Source organism: Ambystoma mexicanum, chromosome 12, assembly GCF_040938575.1.
Source record: "Ambystoma mexicanum isolate Mex_15411 chromosome 12, UKY_AmexF1_1, whole genome shotgun sequence".
In the NCBI taxonomy this organism is placed as follows: Eukaryota; Metazoa; Chordata; class Amphibia; order Caudata; family Ambystomatidae; genus Ambystoma; species Ambystoma mexicanum.
In genome coordinates, this window is record NC_090936.1 from 1,108,294,072 (window position 1) to 1,108,320,998 (window position 26,927).

Genomic DNA, 26,927 nt, shown 5'->3' on the forward strand with positions numbered 1-26,927 from the left:
CATAAACGTGCTTACGGTGGTGAATTTAAATAGCTGAATGAAAATGACATATCACAAAAGCTTTTGCGCCTGATATAATGAGCGCACCTGCCCCCCCCGTGTGTTATAACGATGTGACGGGACACCTTAGCAGAGACGGTTGGCCAGGTTTAACATTGGCTGCAAAACAGTACATGATTGAGTGATGGACGTGGAGAAGGCATTGGCAAGGAGATAAAATGGCCACCCACCTCCTTCAGGACCAGCACGCACTTGCCCGGCCCCACGGTCTGAGGTAGCTCTGCGATCCGGCCTTTGTTTAGGTAGGGACCTGAGAAGCAGCGGTGGTTGATGAAGAGCTGCGGGCAGCAGTATTTCCCATTGGCGGAACCTGCGGTATAGTGAGACATTCTGGTTATAGAAGCCGTGGCAGACAGGCACACAGTCCAGCTCTCTCTGTCTCTCTCCATTCTGCCAAGGCTAGCATCCACATCCATCCCGCACATATTCCTTCGGAACCCAGTTGTCGTGTCGGATATAATCCAAGACCCTGCGAGCTCCGCCGCATTGCAAGCAGTTGGCTTCACTGCATTAGGCATGGCTTTTCAGCTTGGCAGACACCTCTAGCAAAGTAGACCCTGATGTTTGACCACACAAGGAGAACAAGGGCCTCCTTTTGCAGTGTGGAAAACCCTTCTAGTTCAGTGTTACTACTACTCTAATTGTGGGAGCTTTCAATTCATTTGGGCGTGATTTATGCATGAATGAACTCCAAGCTCTCCTGCCCATTTCTGGTATCAGCGGTAAGAAAGCAGTACTTAATTTGGCAGATTAAGATAATACCTGTAAGCACTTGGGTCCATAGTAAAGAAACCTCGCACTAGTTCAAGTGCAATTGTGCACAACCTTACCACTGGGACCAGATATATGTAGATCAAATACATATTGGGCCTGATTCATGGAACATTTTCCTATGGAATTGCGCCATTATAAAACACTTCAATGAATCAGGCCCATTTTTTCATAGGGGTCATTTTCATTTAAACCGTGAATTCCACATAGGGGGATGTTTTGGTTTGCACTTAGGTGCAAAACGTCGGTTTCTGTGGAATTTTCCTAATTTCCAGTTGTGGAAAAGTGTAAATGCCTCCCACAATGAATGGTCGGGAGAGACATTTGCAATGGACTCCTATGCAATTTGCCCGCATTATTCAAGTGGCAATCTCATAGGGATTATATGTATTTATCAGGTGGAGCGAGAACATCAGACAGACGTATAAAGTCTAGCCTGCTCCCCAAGGCTACCTGACAAAGGATACAAATCTTGGTGATATGCAAACATGGCTGTAAAGTGTGCCCTCACTTTTAATGCCATTTTTACTAATCCGTGAGACCCAAAACATGATCCCCAGTCCATTTTTGTACCTGGGAAATTAATGACACTGGGGCTAATATCATGCACAATAGCACTGCACAGGAAAACACCTTCTGGTGTACCGACACTCATTGTTAGCTGCTCCTTGGCCAATCAGAATGCTTGGAATGCAGTCAATAGCTGTGACCAATTTGGATTCTGCCTCATAGGAGTAAGTTGGTGAGTAGGGGTAAAAGGGCCCACTCAGCCCTCACACCTCTACAAACCAAAACACAACACACTCATACAGGTAAGACACGGACAATCCAGAGATATACCTCCTTCGCCTTTTGTGGCAAGGTGGGCTGAGAGGAGGCTATACTCTTAAGAAGGGTGTGAAGGTGAACCAGTAGTAACTCAACCAACACAGTATCACAGTCAAAAACAAAGGGAAAGTCCAAACAAGCTTCTATATGAATATAATTTAATAAAATGCAGCATCTGCACATAGAACAAAAAGAGATTAGTATCCGAAAACCCACTCCAAAGGAAAGAACAGAGGAGATGCACCAGACAGGAGAAAGTATCACTCTGAGTGTAGTTCCAGGGGTGGTAGGTAAGGTACTTTGTCCGAAATTCATAGGCATTACCTTATGCGATAGACACTGCTGTATTCGATGAATAAACATAATTTGTATAATTTTATTAATTATTTACCTTTTTTTGAGTTAGCTAATTTTTGTGTGTGCAAATTGATATAGCACCTTGCAACTAGTAGCTCCTTTTTTTGAGTTCATAAGGTAGAGCCTGCCATTTCTTGGGACTGCTGTCCTTTGAACATTTTCCTAGGTAAGGTACTACCATAAAATGGATATTGCGTTGAAAGCAGCAGCAATCATAACCTAACCTGTCTCTAGGGTACAAGTGGACTGTGGGGGGAGCTTCGGCTGGTATGGCCCTCAGGGTTGCTGTGAGGCCTCAGCAAAGGATATTCTAATTCAGGGTCTGATATTCTGGCCAGAAGATCTGTTGTAGAATGTTTTGTCCTGGTCACCAGCCCTGGTCACTCCCAATGTGCCTTGGGAGCGGTTAGGGGACAGATCTTCCTTCTGTCTTGGATGGCTCCTTCTTCACCTCCGGCAGAGGGCTTTGGACAGTGCAACTGACCCAAAGAAAATCCAGCTGAGAATGTTCAGAACGTCTCTTGGGCCTTAAATGATCCTTGAGGAACTGAGGGAATTCTGCCAAAGGAGTGCAAGAGTCCTTCTTTTACGGGCATAAGTCCTTAGGTGATTGGCCTAAAGCTAGCTTGCTTTAAGGGACCAATCCCTGCTCCTGGCTAGAGTGGACATTGACCTGTTGATTTTGCATCCACAGTTCTTTGCTCCAGAGGAAGTGGAGGAGACAGGAAAGGGAGACAATCAGAAACACTCCTGCCTATTCTACTACCGCCCTTCCCTCCCACTGACAACAATATGCCGCAAACTGGTGTGAGGCTCCTCTTCCTGAATGGGTTTGCTCACAATTCCCTTCCACAGCAGAGCTGACTCATAGGAGCGGACACATGTTCAATATCAATTGGGATGTGGCAGCCATGATCATAAGTATCGCTGTGCACTATGCCTAAACTCAGAGCTTATCATTAGCAATTACCCTGCCACCCACATGGGGTACTCATTACCATTGTAATTCTGGTACAGAGAGCCAGGGCACCATTCCGGTGGTGATAGTGCGCGGTGCAAATTTCCTTTAACATTAACAGGGGGCATATCTTCAATGGTTCCCCTGTGCTGTGGTGGCTTTGCTGTCGCTGCAGTGGTCAAGTGTGCTTTGAACCTTCTCCACGCCATGAGCAGAACGGCTGCTGCGGATCAGGCTACTGATGAAGCAGAGCACAAGTGAACTATGCTTTTGGAATAAAGTTGTGACAAAGGGGGATCTGGGTAGCAGATTTCCCCTTTGGAGACGTAATCACCCACACATCATTTTATGTACTAATAAAAAAAAAAGCCAGGGCTTTGCACCATTGCCAGATCACAATGGCTCTCAGTATAGGCAGCATTCCAGACATTCTTACAGCAGCTGTACTGCCCAGACAGCAGGGTCAAAGCACTACTGTGTCAAAACCCTCCTTCAACATAATTGGAGGGAAAACAGGAAAAGGGTAGATGAATACTTAGTTGCACAAACTAACACCATACAATTGTTTGTTTTAAAGTTTTAAAATCAATGTTAGAATATCTTTGCAAATAGAAAATATTAAAGCTTTCTCAGCTCATAACAGTTAACTGAGTTTCGTTCTATCGATAGATAATTTAAGATTTGATCATTTAAATTAGCAGTTAGTTAGGAATGTTACCTTATTATTGTCTAAATATGTATATTTATTTTTATCGCCTTGGATAATTGCAGTTCTCAAAATGATAACGCTGGGTTCTGCCTAGGTCAATATTATGATGTGGACAATTATCCTAGAATAGTGACCAATGAGGTATTCTATAAGGCTAAATCATAAAAGTCATGAGAGGGAGGTGGATTCCGATTGGTTAGCTACTCCTCTCTAGCAGGTTATGTATACCAGACGGTTACAAACAATGTATTTAAATTGATTCAAACTATAATCTTCCTTTGTAGCAGGTGCAAGGCTCTGTACAGGATTGAGCATGCACCATCCTTTATGGAAGGATGGTATCACCTATTAACCAACCTCATCTCAAAATCAGATGGGTAGCCCAATCTCCCAATGGGAGTTTGGCAGCAGAATTATGAACACACGTGTTCTAAAAGTGTTCAATGGCAGCACAGTGGTGAGATTGGAGAAGGAGAAGACCGACCTTGGGTGTGTAAATTGAAACATTAAAGCACAGCTTCCAATTGTACAAAACAATTATCAAATTTGTTATAGCTTTGCTCCAGTTATAGTTTTGCCCTACGTTGTAAGACAATGTGTGTGTGTGCATCTACATGTGTGTGCTGCTTCAGCCTATTCATGTGTTACAGTCCCTCAATGGTCTGACAAGAAAACACACTAAGATACTGCACAAGGTTAATTCATTTACTAGTGGCAGTCACCAGTCGCTCGAACCTACAACATGTGGACGTATGACACATGCTCCTATGGCACATGCTGCAATCAAACATACTCTTACAGCAGACACTTCTTACGAAGCACACTTACCACACATGGTTACAACACATTGGAACTTCTCCAAGCTCCCACACTCTGGAACTCCCTTTCACTCAGCATCTGCCACAAAGTCGATCAGCTCTCCTTCAGGAAGGCCCTCAACACCCATCTCTTCCCGCAAGAAAACAGACAAATCATTCTCCCCTTCATGCTTACCTTCGTGACACCTAGGCCATGAAACTGTTTGTGCCTCCCCAATATATCTTAGAACACAAGGTAAAGCATAATCTCAGAACAGACCGGACACACTGATTCCACGGGTACTTCTAAGCAAAATGCCAACTGATGCTCAAGGTACATAGTTATACACCACTTCGGTGAACACTACCCGCAGGCATGGCCACCCATCCGCACGCATTCACATCCATACACCAGACTAAAACACTATAAACAACATCCCTGCCATCAGAATGCAGCTAGGTCCCACATCACAAATTCAGTCTAGCTGGTCACATAACAAGTCTATTGCACTTGCACTCTTTCCTGACCACCTCTCAGCACCCATCCAACATGCCTGACCATCATGGGTAGCTCACTTGAGCTCAGCCACCCCGTCCAATTTTCTCTTTGGCCAAATGCACACATGCATTCTAACCATTCTGACAACTTTCCCAAACCTTGGACTTCGATCCCCCGAGGGCGTTGCCCCCACAAGCGCATTAATGCCATTGGAATGGAATAAAGGTGCTTCATAAATGACAAACTACTACTACTACTAATACGCCACATGTTGCCACAGATGCTATTACCACACACACACTCTTATGGCACACGCTTACCACACACTCTTATGACACAATCTAATGATGCAAACTCCTACGATACATGTTCCTATGAAACACACTTACTACACATGTGACTACTACACATAACATGTGGATGTATGACAGGGCCCCTACGACATATGCTCCAACCACACACACTCTTATGACACACACTCTTACAACACACACTCTTAAGATGCAAACTTAGATCTAACTTAACATAGAGGCCTTTTGCTTTAATGCCACCATAAGAGCAAGCATGCCACAACCATGAAACATGCACCTGCATCTTCTGGTAGATACTGCAATTTTTTGTTTGATTGCTTGTTAGCTAAAATATCTGAGTATTTGACTGCCATGTTGGGCCACTGAGCCCCAAGAGACAGTCAATAATGGAAAATGTTCCTTTACTGGCATTACACAAACAGACAAATGCCTGCACACGCACAAAAACACATTTTAACAAGGGTTAGCAGAGCATGGAAAAATCAAAACTGAAGCAGCTCTTTAGAACAATCGTTCTGGGTAACACAATCAATTTTCATGTTCTAAAATGCATGTTCTGAGTAATTGTACAATAGGGCAATAAAACCATCATTAACAGGGATTGAGATCATACATGTTTTTAAAGCATATAACAAAGAAATGATCGTTACATCCAATATGTATTATTATTAATAATAATAATAATAAGAAGTAGAAGAACTTACCAACAGGGTCTGTCTGAGCGACAGGGTAAGGCTCTTGAGGTATTTTCTCCAGAGGCACTGAGGAGGGCAACCTATTTCCACAAATATACATATCACTTTTCTGCATCCTGTGTCAGTCATCAAGCATAGGAAATTGCATGAACTAAAGTGTTCAAGAGAGAATCAAGCAGAGTACAGTGTGTCCAAAACAGAACACACAGAAAACAGACACATGCATGTCATGGATTTGAGGTCCAGTTGGTACATCTGATGGCTAATATACCAACATCATTACTGTCTCTGATATGATCTATATTCCAACAATGTCTTTCCCTGATGCCCCTTCCATTATGCTTTGTTTGACTAAGTCACTGACCTATCCTTTCCCTGATATATCTTCCATCACTCTATGTTTGACTCACTAACTCACTGCACTATCCTCTCCATGCTGCTGCCCCTTCCATTATCCCTTCTTGGACTCACTAAGCCACTGTACTATCTTTTCCCCGATGTGCCTCTCAGTACCCCTTGTTTGACTCACTAAGTTACTGTACTATCCTTTAGGAGATGTGGCTCCCATCGCCACTTGTTTGACTCACTAAGTCACTGTGGAATCCTTTCCATGATGTGCTTTCCATTACCACTTGGTTGACAGACTACATTACTGCACTATCCTTTAAGAGATATGCCTCCCATCACCACTTGTTTGACTCACTAAGTCACTGTACTATCCTGTACATGCTTCTGCCCCTTCCATTATCCCTTCTTGGACTCACTAAGTCACTGTACTATCTTTTCCCCGATGTGCCTCGCATTACCCTTTTTTTGACTCACTAAGTAACTGCAGTATCTTTTCCTTGATGTACCTCTCATTACTGTGTGTTTGATTCAGTAGATCACTGCACTATCTTTTGCCTACTGAACCTTCCATCATCACTTGTTTGACTCACTAAGTCACTGCACTATCCCTTCCCTGATGTGCCTTGCATTACCCCTTGTTTGACTCACTAAGTTACTGCACTATCCTTTAGGAGATGTGGCTCCCATCGCCACTTGTTTGACTCACTAAGTCACTGCACTATCCTTTCCCTGATGTGCCACCAATTACCCCTTGGTTGACTCGCTAAATTACTGCACTATCCTTTAAGAGATGTGCCTCCCATCACCATTTGATTGACTCACGAAGTCACTGTGCAATCCTTTCCCTGATGTATTTCAATCACTCCCTTCTGGACTCACTAAATCACTGCCATATCCTGTTATACGTTTTTAATTCACTTTTCAGAGAGTCCATTGTTTAGAATCGAAAAGAAAACAAAACCTTCAGACCACCTTCATCTGACTTTCAAAAGCATTCACCAAATTCACATGCAAGATAAAGCATAAACCCTAGTGAATTTAGGTGCTTTCATGATGGTTTTCAATTCATTAGTTTCATGGCGAATACATATAATATTAATACACCAACATTGACTTACTTATTTCAGGTACATATTTAATGCATTTTCCTATTTCTCAAAAAGGAATAGATTGCAATTCTGCACTTCTTGTTACGTCCAATACCAACGGCACCCCATCAATCAATCTAAAAAAACGTCATTTGGGTAGGACATTTCCAAGGTTATCCAAAAATAGCACGGCCAGGTATACTTCATAATGAAGAGGACTTGTCATTATCAAGCATCAGACAGAGTTTTTTTTAACTCGGCCTCTGTTTTGATTTACTACAGAACATAAGTGCAGCCGAATAACTCATTCATCCAGAAAAGCAATGATGAATTTATAATGAGTTAATTGAGCGACGTAATGAGTGGACAAGGACGTGCTGCTTTCCATCATTTTCAGACTGTGAATAGCAAACATCCATTATGCAGTCGCACAGGACCTTCAATGCCATAATCCTTTAATCTCCACCTCTGCATAATTTAAGGCAAGAAGCTTTTACTCGAGAGAAAATCTGAAAAGTGAAGAGCAAACTTAGCATGCATTGGCAGCGTGAATAGGTTTTGGCTGCCATATGTTGATTGTAGCCTTATATGTCCCAATAAACATCATGCTATGAGTAAAGACGTGTAATAAAGTTCACACAATTACAAGTGATAACAATCATTAGCACCCTGGAAGGGGCCCTGGCCAATCAGGAAGCTTGGAACATCGGCTGTATTCTCTGGTATTAGCCTGTGTTCCAAGCAGCCTAAGTGCTGTTGGCCTGCAACACCCTTCCACTTCACCCCTCATCCCCGCTCATGCCTCGCACCTTAGCAGCTGCTAAAGTCACACGCAGTTGCTAAAGCTATGTTTAGAAAAATACAAAATAAAAATCTTACCTGGCCATGTTTCTCTTCCCAGTCTGCTCGTTATTTAAACACACCATTAGAACCTGCATATCAAATGCACTGGTGCTAATGGCGATATAAGCCTTGGAAGCAAGCCGCCCTCTGCCAGTAATGGCCGCTACCCGCGTTAAGGGACTCCTTGCTTCATGCGTTCCCTTACCTTCGGTGGTGGGCCATTACCGGCATGGCCGTCTTGCCTCTGAGTGTTATCTCGCCTCATTAGAGTACTTAACAAAAATACATCAACCAACAATGCAGTGACAAACAAACACTGTTCCAACTAGCTGGACAGAATGCAAATAAATAACAATGCCACACATGTGCCATCTACCACTATGCATAGCAGTAGTATGTACTTCACCAGATTTCACTAAATTCTTATTCATTAAAACTTAAAACATGGTCACCCTTGTATAAAAGGAGTGTACAGCACAAAGCAATACCCCACAATACCAGCACCAGGTAATACAAAAATAGAGTTCAAGATAAGAAAAACATAATTAAAAAAAGTCAAAATCTTACTGGGTCAGAGTTCTTTCTTTATAGGATCAAGAAGAACAAAACACTGATTGCACAGAAGCTTTTGTCATGACGTTGGATTGGAAAGGACTGTGTGGGTTTATTCCCAAAAAGTACAACTCTGTGGGATGCAGACTTTGATGACCAAAGCAGATATAAGAAATCAGCAGACATTAGGCGTTAACATGAAAAATATTATTTGAAAAAACTTTAGTTAAGGTACAGTAAAGTTGCACAGATTTAATGCAACAAAACCCTTGAAATGTAGTAGATGTGAGAAGGGATGATCATCTTAACTCAGCGTCCCCCGTTGATGACCCCTAGGACCTAATGATGTGTTATTTTTATAGCGTGCACACCTAAGCACTTTACAAAGAACACATATGCATACAATATCACCCAACCCGAGTTGCCACTCGTTTATCAACCTTGGAAGGATGAAAGGCTGAGTTGGCCTTGCCAAGATTCAAACCTGCGATCTGCTGATCCCCGGTATTCCCCAGATAATGTGAAAATGTCCAAACTGTAACTGGCTTCCCAGACCACCCCCAGCTCCCACTTCACATGATGTCCTCTTTCACCATCCCCACATCTATGATGCGATTTCAACCCTGGTCCTCCTCCAAAAAGCTTCTTTTGGACTTTTTATTCTAGCATTACCCCGAAATCGCGTTAATCGTTTGCATCACACAAAAAATAAATGGTGGCTTTTCATTTTTTAAACACATCTCTGCTTCAAAGCACCATGGCAGATATAGCTATATTTTTAGGAGAAGGAGGCACACTCTTCCCCATCAAATATTTTAATAATTACTGAACGGAATAACCACAAACCTGTCCCAGAAATTAAGTCAATGCTTCGTGCTCAAGTTGTTTCTTATTTGGTCCAATTCCCTTCAGCGGTTTTTGCGCTTTGGCTTGATAAAATGTGTACTTTTTCCCAATGGGAAAATGAATGGGAATAGCCCAAAACCAGAGTTTTTGCTTTCTTTACAACTTTTTTCATTTTTTAACAAATCCTTCCCATAATGTCCAGTCTGGGGGCCTGTGACAAACTTTCTTTGGGAAAATATCAGCCAAATTCGTCATGCAAGTTAAAAGTTATTAGCAATAGAATTTCCGGATTTCTTATGGCTCATGTTACTCACCTTAACTATAGTGCGACAAACGCCACACTGTAATGTAAATATGTTTTGATCTTTTCTTGGTGACAAGGTGGTTAGAGCGATTGGAAACAATGCTACAAAACCTATAATCTGACGCCTCTGTTTGAAATGTACCTGCACCAGGCAGGCACTTGATGAGTGCGGCTTTTGCATGAAGAGGACCACGTGCAAATGAGACAAAAGGCAGTGCTGACACATCATAGGAGGTTCTATTAAGGCAGGAGCACTATATAACATGCACTGCTTGGGCAGCACTGATTATTTCTATGTTAAGTATCTACTAGTTGAGCACATGCTCTTTAAAAGGAACATAAGCTATTTCAAAAATGCGATATAGTGTTCCGTAATATTGATTTTTTAATCATTTGCTGATTTGCTAGCCAATCCTTCCATATAACTTATTTTTAATTTTTTTGTAGGTATTTTGATTGCTCACTGTAGATTGTCTTTCATTTGGTGAATTGTATTAATTCCAAGAAGCAGGAACTGACATCAGAGGAGAAGAATAAGTGCAGTCTCTTGGTCCATTAAAGAAGCAACATTGAAAAGGAAAAGTTTGCATTTGCTTTTACTTTCCACCAAGAATTGTACATACTTATTAATCCTGTCTATCCTGTGTCATAGATTCCAATACATGGTGGTTTGCACTGGATAGACTGTCGCAAAAGGGATCTGAGCGCTAAAGCAAATCTCCTAGAGAGATTAGGGTAGGTTTGCGGGTTGCAACAGATTTTTCTTCTGCCAAAATCTGTCCAAATCTCCTTTAAGAACCATTAATTTTCAGGGAAGTTTGTTCGATGTTCTGGGAAATTCAGGCCGATTTATAGGGTAATAAATACACAAAATAACTTGCTACGCTTCAGAAAGAGCGAGAATTAATAGGAGATGGAGTCTTGTGCATCTGACAATGATATCCAACAAGGCCACCATATTAAACTCTACACTGAGATAACTCAGTAGGCTAATGAACCTATTGCAATGATCTATGTGTAATCTGCAGGTCCCACGTTTGAATATGGGTAAAAAGAGCACAATCTTTAATTAGTGAAGTGTGAAATTGTACGTTTGATTGTCAAGCCGGCAGAGCCAGTCACATGCCAGTTATACCTGAGTCTGCCTTTCCTCATTCAGAGGTCGACACTTTGGGTAATGTTGAAGTATATAATATTAGAATATAGTGAATTCATAACAGACATGCACAGATCTCTGAAAAGCCTGCAGTGCTGGGGAAGACTCGGCATGAAGTTTCATCCTGCTGAGTTTGTCTCTATGAGGACTACTGAAGTTATTTATTTAATAAAAGGGAGAGTTCATGGCTGCAGCTCCATGACTTCTAAAGTCCAGTTGGGCTGAGACAGAATCAGTCCCATGTCAGATATTCATGATGGAGACTCTCAGGAATACTCAGGCAATGTTGAGCTGTGCACATGGGGAAAGCACATAACATATTTCCACAGTAAGAAGTTCTATTCTAAAGCCTTTTGTTGGTGTAAGTGGAGGGGTGCGCTAGTGCCCTCATCATGTGTGCCCATGAATTATGAGCCCTTGCAGGTTCATTTGAATGTGTGCAGACGTTCAGATTCCCCTTTTACTTCCTGTTGCACATTTACCCAGATAAGGGGATGTTTGCGTACATTTCAATGTACATCCTGAATTAAAAAATGGATCCACATTAAAAGGAGCAGAGAACTAACACAGTGCCCTTTACTTCTATGGAACAGGCATAGGTGAAGTGCATTACACAACGGCCTCATTTCTGACCTTAGTTTGGAAGAGCAGCAGCACGAACCACTGCTGCCCCACGTAGGTTACTATTCCTCAAATAGTGATAGGAATGTTCTTTATTTGCATATCTCGCAATACCAGGCACTTTCTAGGCCTCTTATGATGTGATGCACTCTCAGCATTCACTTGGGTAGAGGGAGCACCATACATGATGTGGACATTAATGTATATGAAGGGGTTGGGCAGTGCCTAGTTGTTGCAGCAGCACCGCCCCTGGAAATGTGCAGGCCACCTTTCTGACTAAACTGACCTGCACATTTCTCAAAGTAATGCAAAATAAAAAAAAAGGTATTGTCTGCATTTTTCTTTCCTTTCCATTACTGCTAGTGAATATGGCACTAAATGTTTTTTGTTCTTTAAATTATAACTTTTTGTCAGCTGCAAACAAAGAGCTAATTTTGGTTTCTATATTAAAGACACACTTTGCTTTCTTTGTGCATCTCTGGCAGGAACAGTTCTGATCGATTTAATGAACTTTGTACTTTATCTGCTTTGAACATGGGCTGGCGGGAAACGGTCTGACCTCTTCATGCATGCAAGTTGCGTGAGCATAACGTGAGTTTGTCACATGCATCTCTTAAACATTCGGCCAAACCCAAATCACCCGAATCGAGTGAACATTCTGGTGATTCGGGTTTCATCCAAATGTATTTTCACCTCTGTCAACTAGTGATTCTACCCCTACTCAAATACGTCAATATCCTTTGCAAACCCCTATCCCACGCCTAGAAACACGCTTGATGAACATTCATCTTATCCCATATTGACATACAGGTCTGAACAACTGTACCTCTAGCAATACACCTGCTAATGCCCCTAATTGTGTCAATGCCAACAATTCAATCATTCATTATTTTTTTAGAGTTTAAAATAAACCTTTGCAAAAATCTAAATTTAAAAAAACTTTTTAACTGAAATTATTCAAATAAAATTCATATAAAATAAAAGTACAATCCAGAATAATAAAAAATCCAAGCCATAAAACTTTAGAACATTAAAATATGACATATATTCTTATTTATAAAAGGCACATGATTGTAGAAATCTTACTACTGCTAATTTCATTGCTATCGAATATGCGTTCGGCATAATCGTACATACATTATCGGAGTCCACACTTGGTAAATCATGAACAAACTTCTTAAAACACATAATTCGCTGAAAGAGTAACAAAGGACAGTATAAAAGCAAATGACGTACATTTTCATATGAACCACAGTGATCACAAAATCTGCCAAATGACATCTCAGAAGGCAGGTGACTCATAATGCAAATAATTAATATTATTAAAACACATTTACTAATAATTTGAGAAATACTACTGAAATCTGTATTCGTACAGATAAACCTAGATGAACTACAAATAATATTGTGACTGCTACTGTTGTTGGTACTAATACTAGCACACGTTGTCTCTCTTATATCACTGTTTCTATTCCCACTGGCATCACTACACCAGTACCCGTGTTAGTGTCATTACTAGTGCTTCATATACAAGAAGGATTATAGTTCTAGTGGCATCTTTTGTACTGACCCAGCACTGGTACTACTAGCATTAGTCGTGCTGTGACTCTACCAGCTGTGCTAACAGAACTGCCATTATTAATATTAGTCACATTAGTTTGATCATTGCTAGTAGTATTAGTTCTTCTACTAGAAGTTATGATAGTACGACTAGCAAAACAATTATTATTAGTAGCAATACTAGTACCAACATTAGTACAAGTACTGGCAATTGTAGTTGTAGTACTACTAGTACCGCCAATCGATTTACTAGTACTACTGATATTAACAGTTGCCAAAGTAGCAGTTCTACTAATACTAGATGCATTATTATGAGCATTACAGCATGAATCACAATACGAATACATGTATTAGTGCTCCAAGTAATGCAGCAGATAATACTAGCACCAGTACCAGTTGTATCATTATAAAGAGTTTTAATGGTATTACTGGTAGCAATAATAATGGAAAACGTGCTACGTTGCATACCAGTAGTAGCAACCTTAGTGGAATACTTGCAGCAGCAGTAGTATTTGAAGTAAACATAGCAGATGTAGTACTACAAGGTGCAATAGTAGATCATGTGCAAGTAGCACTGATAATTCTACTAATTCCACCACCAGGTATACTTAAACTGCTAGTAATGCCAGTAGTTATGCTGCAGCACTAACAGTGGAACTACTTACACGTTGTGTTCTGCTGCTACCTGAAGATCCAGTACTCATAGCATCAGAAGATCAATTATATAAGTGGAAGGACCTATAAGTCCAGTAGTAGCAGTAATAGTAGAACAGGTACTACCACATTTCCTTCGATGTGGCATTGATAGTAGGACTGCTGCGAGTGGTATAGGTGGAAGTAGTGATGGTACTATAGTAGTAGTTATGAGCATAGGGGCAAGGAATGTGAGGTATATAGGTATGTAGGTCTATGAGGGAATGGAACAGCATTGCAAGTCAATACCTTTAGTAGCGGGTGCACGATTGGCAAATACATGCCTGCGGAGAAACAAGATCACCAAGTACAAAACAAGGTTAAACAGGTGACACGCTAGCTCACAAACCTGCCAGTTATTGGCAACTATTGACATTACCAGTAGGTAAGTAGAGATTTTTGTAAAAAGGTACATCTCAGTAAGGAACAACTTCTGCAATTAGTGGCTAGTTCAGAGATGGGTGGAGTGCTAGGGGTATGCACACGTCTGCAAGCCCTATCCTTGGCCCCGGGTGGGTGATCAGAAGTATGCATTGATAAGGTTACTAGATGCACCCTGTATTTCATGTGTCAATCTACCACTCTCTCTCTCTTTTCTCCCTATCTATCCCCCGCGCACTCTCTTACACGCGCTCTCTCTCTCTCTCTTACTAACTACCACTATTTGTTTCTCTGACTCTCTCTGTCTCAGGCAATGTCTTTTACTCCTTCTGTACGGGTGCATTGCTTACTCAGGTCATTATTTGCTGGAGCCACGCCAGCTGTTCTGACAGTTAAAAAACAGATCTATTGAGGGGGCTCTGTTTTTAACATAAGTATCAATTAAAAGAAAAGCAAGAAAGACAATTATTTAACTGTAATAAAACTAGCTTTTTAAAAAATGGTACAAAGTTTATTTCTAGTATATATTGAGTTCACAATAAGAATATTTTATTTATTTATTGGGTATTTATAATGTGCCTATACAGCAAATAGTGTTTCAAGGCGCAACAAGACAGACAGCGGGTTGGGGGAGGGAGGGGGGGATGGAGAATAACAATAAACGGTCCTACTAGGCCTTGTGACTTTTGGATCGTGCAAGTGCTGTAACAAGAAGTGAAGGGGAGTGGGGAGGTGGGGGGGGAAGTGCTAGTCAGAGTGGAATACGATAAAGTTAAGGAGCGAAAGGAATTGCAGGTCAGAGTGGACGCGTGCCAGTGCTGGGGGGAGCTGAAAGGGGGGAGAGGGCCCCTGCGCTATGCAAGTGCTAAGTGGAGGTCAGGTGGACAAGTGCCAGGGGAATGCAGACCGTGCATGGAATGAGGGACCACCTTCTAAGTGCGAGGACAGGGCTGTATGGGCTCAAAGGGGTGCAGGCCCAGGCAAGCTGGTGCAGGGGAGAGAGCCAGGTAGGGCAAGTGCAGGTTTGGGAGGGGGGTTAGCGGAAAATGAAGAGCTGGGGTAGACTGGGCGAGGAGGGCCTGGTGCCCAGTATGAATCAGAAGGCACCAGGCAGTCAGTAAAAATGCGGCAAACGGGGGGCATTAGAAGGGGAGGGGGAGGGGGAAAGAAGAAGATAAAAGGAGGGTCTTGATAAGCTTACAGAACTTAAGGAGATCCGGCTCAAGTCTCAGAGGGGCAGGGAGGCCATTCCAGAGGGAGGCTCCTGTGGAAAAGAGATCTATCCCCACTCTTTGCTTGGAAAAGCATCTGATCTGCAGAGAATTTGAGCTAGAAGGCCGAAGGACTCTAGCAGGGAGGTATTTAGGGAGAGAGAGTTGAATGTAGTGTGGCACCAGGCCCCAGAAAGCCATGTGGATGATGCAGAGGGTCTTGAACTTGATCCTTGACAGCAAACGGGGGCCTATGGAGAGATGATGGAGCTGGAGAGATGTGGTCTCTGGGCTTGAGGCCAAGGATAAGTCTCACAGTCCTATTCTGGATTAGTTGATGGGGGTGAAGGGAGGAATAAGGCAGATTGAGGGAGAGGCTTTCTGGGAGTAGGAGAGGAAAGAGAGCATGCCTCTCAGGAGGTCCAGCTGAAAGTCGGCCTTCTTGGCAAGGTCCATGATGTGAGAAGAGAAGGAGAGCAAGAGGGAGGAGTTGAAGATGACACCAAGGTATTTTGCCTCACAAGAGGGTGAGAGGAGGGGGCCCATGGAGGGCGGCCAGAGAGCAGGAGGGAAAGAGGGAGCTGGGGTCCTAATGTGAAGGATATCAGTCTTACTGGCATGAAGGCAGAGATTTTTGGCAGTGCACCATGCCTAAATAGCAGTCAGATAGTCAGGAATGGGAGAGGAAGAAGAGGAGGCAGTGGAGGGATGCTTGAAGGAGAGCTGCATGCCGTCCACATATCACTGGAAGTGAGGAGAGAAGGCAGAGATGAAATGGGCTAGAGGGGCAAGGTAGATGTTGAAGAGCCACGGCGAGAGGATAGAGCCCTGAGGAACACTGCATGTGGAAAGTGTGATGGAGGAGAGAAAAGGGCCCAGTTGAACCTGGGATGGTCGGTCAGATAGCAAGGAGGTCAACCAGTCCAGTACCAGGTCCGTGATGCCAAGGATATCACAGAGTCGATGTATAAGGGTGGCATGATTGACCGTATCAAAGGTAGAGGAAAGGTCATGAAGGATGAGAATCAAAGGAGAGTTGGAATCGAGATTTGAGAGCAAGTCTTCACGGGTATTCAGGAGTGCAGTATCCGTGCCTCTGGCTGCACTGTTACACTTGTCTTAGAGAGCAGAGCATATTATAAAAACCTAGGTTACCCATATTAATTCATTTTTGACAGAAGTTTTTTATAACAAGATGGACATTTTTGTATACTCCTAATGTCCTCTTTTGAGATACCTTTATAGGAAAGCGTAAAGTGGACAAATAGTATGAATAAGATTTACTGCATGCTTTTCGTAATGTCAAATACAATTTTGTAAACGTAAGGCTGACCACAGATATTTGTATTTGACAAATATGTCTTATAAACAGTTCAATGGGTTACATGATTGAACCCATCAGAATATAATGTGCACTTTGCTTGACGCTCATTTCATTTTGCATAACACACACCCTAGACCACTGATTTGCATAGCCCCAGGGTTTGAATGTGGATAAAATGAGTGTGACTTTAGCCACTCCATTGGGGCTGTCTTGAGATAATCTTTCCTTTCATGACACAGAATTTTAGCAGGATCCCAGGACGCATGCTATGTTCTCAATGCACAGATATTCTGATGTTTATTTATGATAGAATTCTGGCCAGTGCAGCACTTGCATTTCATGGTGGTCCCCAAGAAGCAAAGGGCAATCCGTGTTTCCTATTCAGCGACATATGCAGTGCACACTATACACAGAAAGGAATTGAGACTGGACCTTTCACCTCTTAAATAGACAATACAGGTGCAGTGGCAAGGCACCCACACAGATGAACTAGGTGATGAGGGTATCAGGTAATAATATCCCAAACCAAAATATTGCCGTAAATATGGCCGTTTGGTTCGCCATAGTCGATATTTTTATTGGGGATATTATGTGGGAGCGAGGGTTGCGGGGGTGTCCCCTGCACATTAAAAAAGGATGCAGGGGTTGCGGGGGTGTCCCCCACAGGGTCCATTGTGAATTTCGCCGCATAAATATGGCGATATTGTATCACGATATTTTTGCGGCGGAATTATCACATGGAACAGTGATGAGCTAGGTGATACATGTATGTATTTCTGGATGAGATTTATAAGGTGGGCACTTAGCTGAAAAGCGACAGAGGGCTATACATAGGGGATGCACCTACCGGGTTACAAGTAAGGGTACCTAAAGGCTGACCCATTCTTAGATTAAGTAACAAGGTTATCTGTAAATGAATGAAATGGTCTTGTGTGATATTAAGTAGCGGGAGGTGGAGAGAAATAGCGAGAACCCCATGCTCTGAAGGAGTATAAGGATGAGTAGTGGCTAATCTGCCTATTCAGCCACCACACTTCTACAAACCAACGCCAACGTTGATCCCAATCATAAAGGTGAAACAGCCACAGCCACGAGATATAGCTCCTTCTTTCCCTTTTTGTGGGCAGATGCAAGGCTATATACTCTCAGAAGGGGTGTGAATTTGATCCAGTAGCAACTCAAACAACAATAGTACACAGTTCCAAAATAAAAGAATGCCCAATCTAAATTCTATAAATATATGCATGTTTTACTAAACAAATCTATTTTACACTCAGCTATCAAAATCACAATAAAACCCCACCCCTGTAAAGGAAAGAAAAGCAGAATGCAGTGTTTCGGGCACTTTGCATACTTAGCAAGGAGAAAAAAAAATGAAACGAGGAATTTCAAAAGGATATGTTCTTAGGTGAAAAAGGGGAAAAGGAAATATGCCAGTCTCTAGGGCACCAAAGGTTGGGACAGGGTTAGTTCAAAGTACCTTATTTCAAGCATAGGCGGTTCAACACTGTCGATGCAGGTTTTGTGCTGTTGTGACTGCACGTCAAACTGGTTTCAAATGTGGTGAGATGCATTGATTCCAGGCGGCGAGCTGCCATAGAGTCGAATTCGAGAGGGTATCCATGTGGCTTGAGTCGAAAATGGTCCAAAAATGAATCAAAAAAGGAGTGGAAGACCCCCTCTTTATAGGCAAAGTGCCACTGGGGATTGGTGGAAAGCAAGCCTGCTTTAAGGAGTCCAAGCCTCATCCTTGAAACAAGTGTCCCTTGCCTTCTGAGGTCATCACACAGTGCCTTGTTCCACAGGAAGTGGAGGAAACAGGATTGAGAGAATAGCCCATAGAAATTAAGATGGAGGAACCCTTCACCCAAATGACCTCTGTTCCATGGCTGTCCTAAATCTGCCCACTACTCAGCCTCCAACTTCAAATGTTCATTCTTGTGCAACCTCTTCATGTGAGACAGCCTTTTTGTCATGTACCTAGCTCTTTGATGCCAGGCTCGCCTTTGTCTACAGCTGGGAGATTCCAGGCCTGGCAGGAGGGCATTACCTTGCCTCCTAGAGAGTAAAGAAAGGCAGGCACCCTGACCTATTGTCTTATTTACTGGACTGCAGGCAGGCAGGAGCCCGGAATCCACACAACATCCCAGACCTGTCTGAGCTCACAAGGTTGACACAGGTATGCTATGCATCAGATGGGGCATTAATAATTATGTAAACCTTCCGCCCTCATACTCAAATGCAGGTAGGGCTTATGTAAACTGCCACCAGGATGAGAGTTCATCATAATTAGGTCGTTTTAGAACAGGGGTGCATATCTTAAATACAGCCCTGTGCTGCGGTGACTTTGCTGTCACAGCAGCTGTCAGACTAGGCACCTTGGAACCTGCTTTGTGCCAATAGAGCGCAGGTGCTGCAGATCGGGAGACTAACGCAACAGGGCACATGTGTCACTATGCTTTTGTCATGGAGTTTGGTGAAAGGGGGTTTGGTTAGCTGACCACCCTTTCTAAGATAGGGATACCCGCATCCTTTTATTAATAAAAAATACAAAAACCCAGAGAGCAATCCGTCACACGCCATGTCTAGAAAGCTTGATTTGCTGGGGTGAAGATTTGAACTATGCCAACCTATGGTGTTAGCTGCTTCTGAATTGCTTGGAAAAGCTTGGAAAACTAGAGAGAGTACTGATTTTTTGGCTAGTAACAGCTTCAATTACCAAGCCCAGACTTCACCATGAAAGCAGATTCCCAAACCAGAAAGCTCCCTGACTCAGGAGGTCACAGATCCCCCTTAGCACCAAACAGGAACTAAAAAAGGTTTCAGAGGGAAGTGCTCACCATGGAGCATTCTCTGGACACCACATGCAACCTGAAACAATCCCTTCTTACGCACAGTCCATAGAATATCCGACTAGCCCTTGACCCCTCGAATTCAGATGAGAAAGAACACAATCTTGCAATTTCTGTAGTGCCTCCACCTCCAGTAACTGAATGGCACACACACATTCCACTTAATGTACACAATCGCAAGCTTCCAGTTCATTGTACTGATGAGTCAATGTATGTGTTATCAAAACAGTACTGTTTTCAATGTATATAGTTCCAAAAAACACAAATTCATACAAGGTGCTGACTCAAATCACACAATGGGCCTCATTACGAGGTTGGAGGTAATGGGTTACCGGCACCGTTGCCGATAACCCCTTACCTCCGTATTCCGAGGTCCCTTAGCGGGTCCCGCCATGGGCACCTGGTTTTACCAGGCGCCCTTAGCGGGAGCCGCTGAGAGACCAGGGAGCTAATAACTGGCCTGCTATTAGTGGGCCCGTTATTAGCTCCTTCCCCATTCCCATTGAGCCCTATGGGGGCTCGAATGGGAATGGGGAATGGTTCTCAGAATGGGGACTTACCAGGTCCTCCAAGGTTGGAATGACCTGGTAAATAACCATTCCGAGAACCCGGACCCGGTATGCAGTAAGGGGGTAGCCATGGTGCTAATAGCACCATGGCTACCTCCTACCTCGTAATGAGGCCCAAAGTCACCTATGTATACCTCTTCTGTATAATTTGTGTATGCAATGACTACGTGCCATTAGCCCTCCCACCACTGCTATGTATCAGGTTCTGCTTCTTGCTATGTATATTGCAATTGAGCTCACCACGTGCATCTCTCTAGTGCTCTTTGGGTCTGGGGTCATTATGCAGCAATGACCTGGAATGAACTATGTGCAATATGCATGTTTTTAGGATCTTTGACAAGGCACTGCATGCTGCGCTCTAAGCCCGGCGCGCAAAGGGCATCGCTTGTTGTGGATCGAAGGAGCTGTTAAGCTGTGGCTGCAACCCCTCTTCACCCCTCTCACCTGCCCTCTGACAGCCGTTGGAGGATTTGAGGTGCCTGCCTGCGAGGAGAGGGCCGTGCAGACTCGAGCGCTGTTGCGCTAGTTGGCTCCGCCCCCTGCCCGCCCTCCGTGACGACATCAGGAAGTGCTATAAGACCTGCCTCCGGACACCCTTGCGGCGCTAAGCCCGGCGCGCAAAGGGCATCGCTTGTTGTGGATCGAAGGAGCTGTTAAGCTGTGGCTGCAACCCCTCTTCACCCCTCTTCACCCCCCTCACCTGCCCTCTGACAGCCGTTGGAGGATTTGAGGTGCCTGCCTGCGAGGAGAGGGCCGTGCAGGCTCGAGCGCTGTTGCGCTAGTTGGCTCCGCCCCCTGCCCGCCCTCCGTGACGACATCAGGAAGTGCTATAAGACCTGCCTCCGGACACCCTTGCGGCGCTAAGCCCGGCGCGCAAAGGGCATCGCTTGTTGTGGATCGAAGGAGCTGTTAAGCTGTGGCTGCAACCCCTCTTCACCCCACTTCACCCCTCTCACCTGCCCTCTGACAGCCGTTGGAGGATTTGAGGTGCCTGCCTGCGAGGAGAGGGCCGTGCAGGCTCGAGCGCTGTTGCGCTAGTTGGCTCCGCCCCCTGCCCGCTCTCCGTGACGACATCAGGAAGTGCTATAAGACCTGCCTCCGGACACCCTTGCGGCGCTAAGCCCGGCGCGCAAAGGGCATCGCTTGTTGTGGATCGAAGGAGCTGTTAAGCTGTGGCTGCAACCCCTCTTCACCCCTCTTCACCCCCCTCACCTGCCCTCTGACAGCCGTTGGAGGATTTGAGGTGCCTGCCTGCGAGGAGAGGGCCGTGCAGGCTCGAGCGCTGTTGCGCTAGTTGGCTCCGCCCCCTGCCCGCCCTCCGTGACGACATCAGGAAGTGCTATAAGACCTGCCTCCGGACACCCTTGCGGAGCTAAGCCCGGCGCGCAAAGGGCATCGCTTGTTGTGGATTGAAGGAGCTGTTAAGCTGTTTGGCTGCTGGCGGTGGCGGTACAGGTACTGCTTGGACACCAGTTGCGGGAACTTACTGCGCCGAGAGATAACGAAGATCCCTTCGAGAGAATGAAGTCAATCCCGGTCTCAAAGGGTACGCAAGGAACAGGATTAAGAACACGACTGCAGGTAAGAAAGAGATTCGCTTCACTCCCAGAAATAAATGGGAGCCCGGAGCAAACCCTGAGAACTACGATGCTAAAACAAAGCCGACTACCATTTGGTATTGACAAAAGGAAAAGCTTATCAGTAGGAGACAATCAATCAAATATGGAAAAATCGCCCTCACAGTTGGCGGGAAAAGGTGATAAGCTGTGGTTGGCACCCAACTCTCCAGATCTACCTATGGCATGTACCATCTCCACGGAAAGAGAAACCATAAAAATGCTTTCCCCATCAACATTTCCATGCCAGGTAGAGGTAGTATCAAAGAAGAATTCTGAGAGGGATGTAACAGGACAAAGCATTCTGGAATCCAATGAAATAGCTGAAACAGCAATAGAGGATATTTGCGAGGAGATAGTAACTCCACCTGAAGAAGTGCCAGCAGGTAAGAACTCTAACTCCATACAGGAGAAGGAGACAACAAAATTAAACCTACTATCAATTAATCCACTTGAAAACATGGTAGGAAATCAGATGACGCTACAAACAGAGGACGAGGCCCTCGGAACAGTTTATAAAGATGGGACAGGAGTGAACCTCAGTGAATCAGTAATTCAAGAAACTCTGGACAGAAGTCTAGAAAACCCTACAAGGCCAATAATGGCAGAACTTACTTTGGGCATGACTAGTATTGTTCATAGCCAGCAAACAATAGAAACATCATGGGATCAAGTTGACAAATGGGATATGCTGGATTTGGGACAGGTCGAAGACGCTCTGAAGGACTCGATAAACCAGAATAAAAATACTGACACCAGAAGGCTATCGATGATAGTGAAAGAGCCCATAGACATTTTCCAATCATATAGGGAAGAAAGAATTAGTCCCACAAAGGAAAAGGAGAATCGATCCGTAAATTCCCTAAATGAAATAAATAAAGGAGCTTTTATATATGACTACGACATAGCTTCCACTAATCCCCGCCTGGGAGGGCAGAGGCCGTTAGAAAGATCGAACAACAACAGAACAGTAGATACTGCACCGGCTAGCCTAAGTAATCTATCTTTGGCAGATAAAATTATGCAAGACATCACTACACTGACGGATAAAATAGGAAGAGAAAAAAGAAGGAGTTTTTGCTTGATCAATGAAAAATTGGCTGCCTTAGATAAAGAACAGCTTGAGAATACCGCCATACCTCCTTTTGGGCATCAGGAAAGGATAACAACTGTGAAAGAAACTCATCCGCCACTTTGGGACGGGAGAAATAAAACTCTGCCAGTGGCTAGGGTGAATAAAGGCGTTGAAAACGTACAAGTAAGGAAGGATCATACGGGAAGCAATCTAGCCAGCTGCTTAATCTTGGATGAGGAAAACAGGCCTACAGAAGACATATGGAATAAACAAATTCTAAGGACAATAACTGAGGCCTGTAAAATTGAAAGAGAAAAAGACTTGCATCACATTGAAAAAGTGGTTATGCCCTCGCTAACTATAACAATAGCCCCTTTTCTCAAACTCTATGAGGCAATTAAAGATTCGGTACAAGAGGTAACTATCACCAACTCTCAAATAAAAGAGAATCATGTAAATATGACCTCGGCCCTACAGAGTTTAAATGAAAGAACAAACAAAGAAGCTGAACTAACTCAAATTTGGCAATCTCGCCTTAGTGATCTAGCTAGGCGAGACGCGACTGATAAATCTGTGCTAATGGAGGCAGTCTTAGAAGACTGTAAATGGATGAGAAGCACCCACAAATATAATAACCAAAGGAATAAGGAGGATTGTACGGATATAAAACTTAAAGAAGGCAAAGGACCAATGAAATTGAAAAAGGATGCACCAAATCTCCCAAATCTAAAGGAGCAACACCAAGAAGAAGTGACCTCGATCCCGACTGGGACAAAGGAGACTAATAAACCGACCTCTGTAAATTTGGAACGATCCTCCTTTGCCATATTTGCAGGGGCCACACCGAAGGATCCGACCAACCGAAATGGTAAGGAGACTGTAAGTGCATTAAATGAAAAAGGGAAAAAAACTAAAAACGAACCCCTTAAACGCAAAGTAAATGGTTCAAGAGCCTTTTTGAGAAACTTGAGAACTCCACCAAGAAGAGAGAACTCACATTGTGCTAAGAAACCTAGAAGAGAGATGAGTATGAGTATGAGTGGACATGTAGAGACCGAGGGACTAAAAGATCAAGAAAAGGTGTTAAGGGAAAAAAGCAGGGAGGATCCAGAACAGCAAGCAAATTTGAGTGATCTCATCGAGTTGTTGGAATCCGATAGTGAGAAGGAGGACTGGGATAGCATAAGTATCTCGGATTGGCAAACTCTAGACAATTGGGAAACAGTAGATCTAACCCAAAAATCCAAGGAAGATCTGAAACCAAAGCCCCACAAGAAAATCGCCCAAGAAAACATCAGGGAAAAAGAAAGAAAACAGGGCTCAAAGGAAACTGAAGTGGACTCTGACCAGGAATCTATTATATTTAAGACATTGGAACAAAGAAGAAAAGAAATGACGAACGAGGGGAGGTTGGGGAAAAAAATCCGGAATAACCCCTGTCTTAAAGAACCAACTGATAAGGAAAAAAAAAAGGACATTGAAGTCAAGAAAAGGAAAGTGCTACCACTAAAATCACCCCCGAAGAAATCCATTCTACCCAAAGGACATCATCTAAAATTAGAAACAGCTGCAAATGGACCAAGAAGGGTGATCTTAAATAGAAGATACGTGGTGGAGCTTTGTAAGCAAGCCCTGTCACCAAGGACGATATCAACGGAAGATATAAAAATAGTGGAATTCCCAAAGGAACACAGGCTAGACCAAGTCATCTTGCACTTGTCATCTAAAAACACAAAGCAGAAACTTTTGGATGTGTCAGACACATTAAGGAAAAAAGGGTTCCTATTAGAAAACTTGGGCGAGGAATCTAGACAATTAAAAGATAAAGCCCATACAGAACAAAGAAAGGAGACAATGAACGAAAACCCAGTAAGAACTAGATTAGCAATTCCGGGTGAAAATTTGAAGAAAAACAATGAAAACATGAAGAAAGAGAAAGAATCTGAGGAGTACGAGTCTTTATTAACTAAAAAGAGTAAGGAGATATTGAAAACCCTGAAGTTCACAGTGGATAACTCGGAAAACTTAAGGAGAGATATGAACAAACCTACTGAAGTAGATAATCGGAGAAAGGAATGGGCCTGGATGGCAAATGCCTTGAATTCCAAGAAGAAACAATAGAGTACGGAGAAAGAGCAAAACCGGATCCTTTGTGCGTCATGGAATACAAGAGGTTTCAAACAGCTGCTCTCTAGTAAATGTGATTTCCTGACCCAATATGACTTCATCTCAATACAAGAATCATGGCTACGTAATACCCCTATATGTGAGGGCTATGAAGTCTACACAAACCCGGCTAGAAAGGGGCCAAAGGGTAGACCGTTTGGAGGCCTCTTGATACTTAAGAAACTGGAATGTCCACTAAAAGTAAGGGAACATCTGACACCAAACCCTTATGTACAAATCCTGAAAGTAACATCTGAAGTGGAACGCCCAAAAATCCCGAAAGAAATGGTCCTGATCAATGTCTACTGGAGTGAGAACATGCAGGGTCAGACGAACTTCATAAAGTCAATCACGGAGATAATTGATCAATCCATGATGGAGGAAAATGGCCAGCTGATAATACTAAATGGAGATCTGAATATCAAAATCCTAAATAAAGAAGGTAAGATCAAAGCAACTGAACACCTGCTAGGAAAAGAAAAGGTATGGATGCAAGAAATGAGAATCCGTGAGATGAAGATGTTAAATGGCCAGACTAAGGGAGATCTCCAAGGGGCTAATACATGGCACAGTGGGAAATCAGGTGCTTGCTTAGACTATTGCTTTGTGGGAGGAAACATGTTGGATCGGATACTTTCTTTTACAGTAAAAAAACAAACGAGTAGCGACCACTGCCTGTTAGCAACTGAACTCATCTGGGAAATAAGGACCAATAAAGGAACGGAAAGAACAATGGAAACTGAGGCTACAGGGGGAAGAAACCGTTTGAGAATTAAAAATCGGGCAAACCCGAATCTAATATTAGGATATAAAAAAGCGATAAACAACAATGAAGAGCTAGTGGACTAGAAATGGCTGTTGGAAGCCCATGAGATTAAGTATGATCCAACTAAAAAAAAGAACATTAAAAAAAAACATGTGTATGATGAACAACTAGTGTTAAGAAGGAAACAATATAGGTCAGAAATGAGACTCATAAAAAGGAAAAATGGCCCGGAAAGACTCGAACTCCAGAGAAAATGTCAACAATCATATAAAAATTGGCTGAGACAAACTCGGTATCTAAGACTGCAGAGGGATGCGGAAAAAATGATAGCAGCCATATCGACAAACAACGCTATAAGTACTTGGGACTTACTTAACGACAGAGAGCACAATCAATCTGCCGTAGGTATTAATCAAGTCTCAGAAGACAAATGGTTCGAACACTACACTGCCCTCTTTGAAGGCGAAAGCCAGGAAAAAACCATAAAAGAGATCTCGGACTCAACTCCCTGGGCCTTGAACTTTGACAAGGATGATATCCGAACCCTGATAAAAAAACTTAGTACCTCAAGAGCAGCTGGTCCAGATGGCATTTCAAACAAATTACTAAAAGAAAACTGTGAGTCCTGGACGGATCTAATATATATACTATTTCAACAAATCATGAAAACCAAACAAATACCAGCCACATGGACGGAGGCTTATATAGTACCGATATATAAGAAGGGAGATCGGGAAAACCCTAGGAACTATAGGCCCATAGCACTCCTAGACTCAATCGGTAAGCTATTTGCATCATTGCTACTGAGAGATCTAAAAAAATGGGCCACCGAGGCGAAAATCCTAGATGAAAGACAATCAGCCTTTGTAAGTGGAGTTGGCACTGCCTTGAATCTTTTTTTGATCAATCTATTAAAGGCAAAGACACTAACTTTATCTTGCATTTATTGACCTCGAACAAGCTTTCGACGG

The 26,927-nt window shown here is 43.3% G+C and overlaps 1 protein-coding gene across 2 annotated transcripts in view; it reads right to left on the reverse strand.

The window, feature by feature from the left end:
* The window catches only part of SFMBT2 (Scm like with four mbt domains 2), a 957,919-nt gene that overhangs the window by 149,602 nt on the left and 781,390 nt on the right, over positions 1-26,927 (reverse strand). For both annotated transcript variants that reach the window (XM_069629673.1, XM_069629672.1), the window contains 2 exons: positions 5,995-6,065; positions 231-370 (listed from right to left, as the gene is read on the reverse strand). In XM_069629673.1, coding sequence (XP_069485774.1) covers positions 231-370; positions 5,995-6,065 — 211 coding nt within the window. The remainder of the gene's footprint in view (positions 1-230; positions 371-5,994; positions 6,066-26,927) is intronic.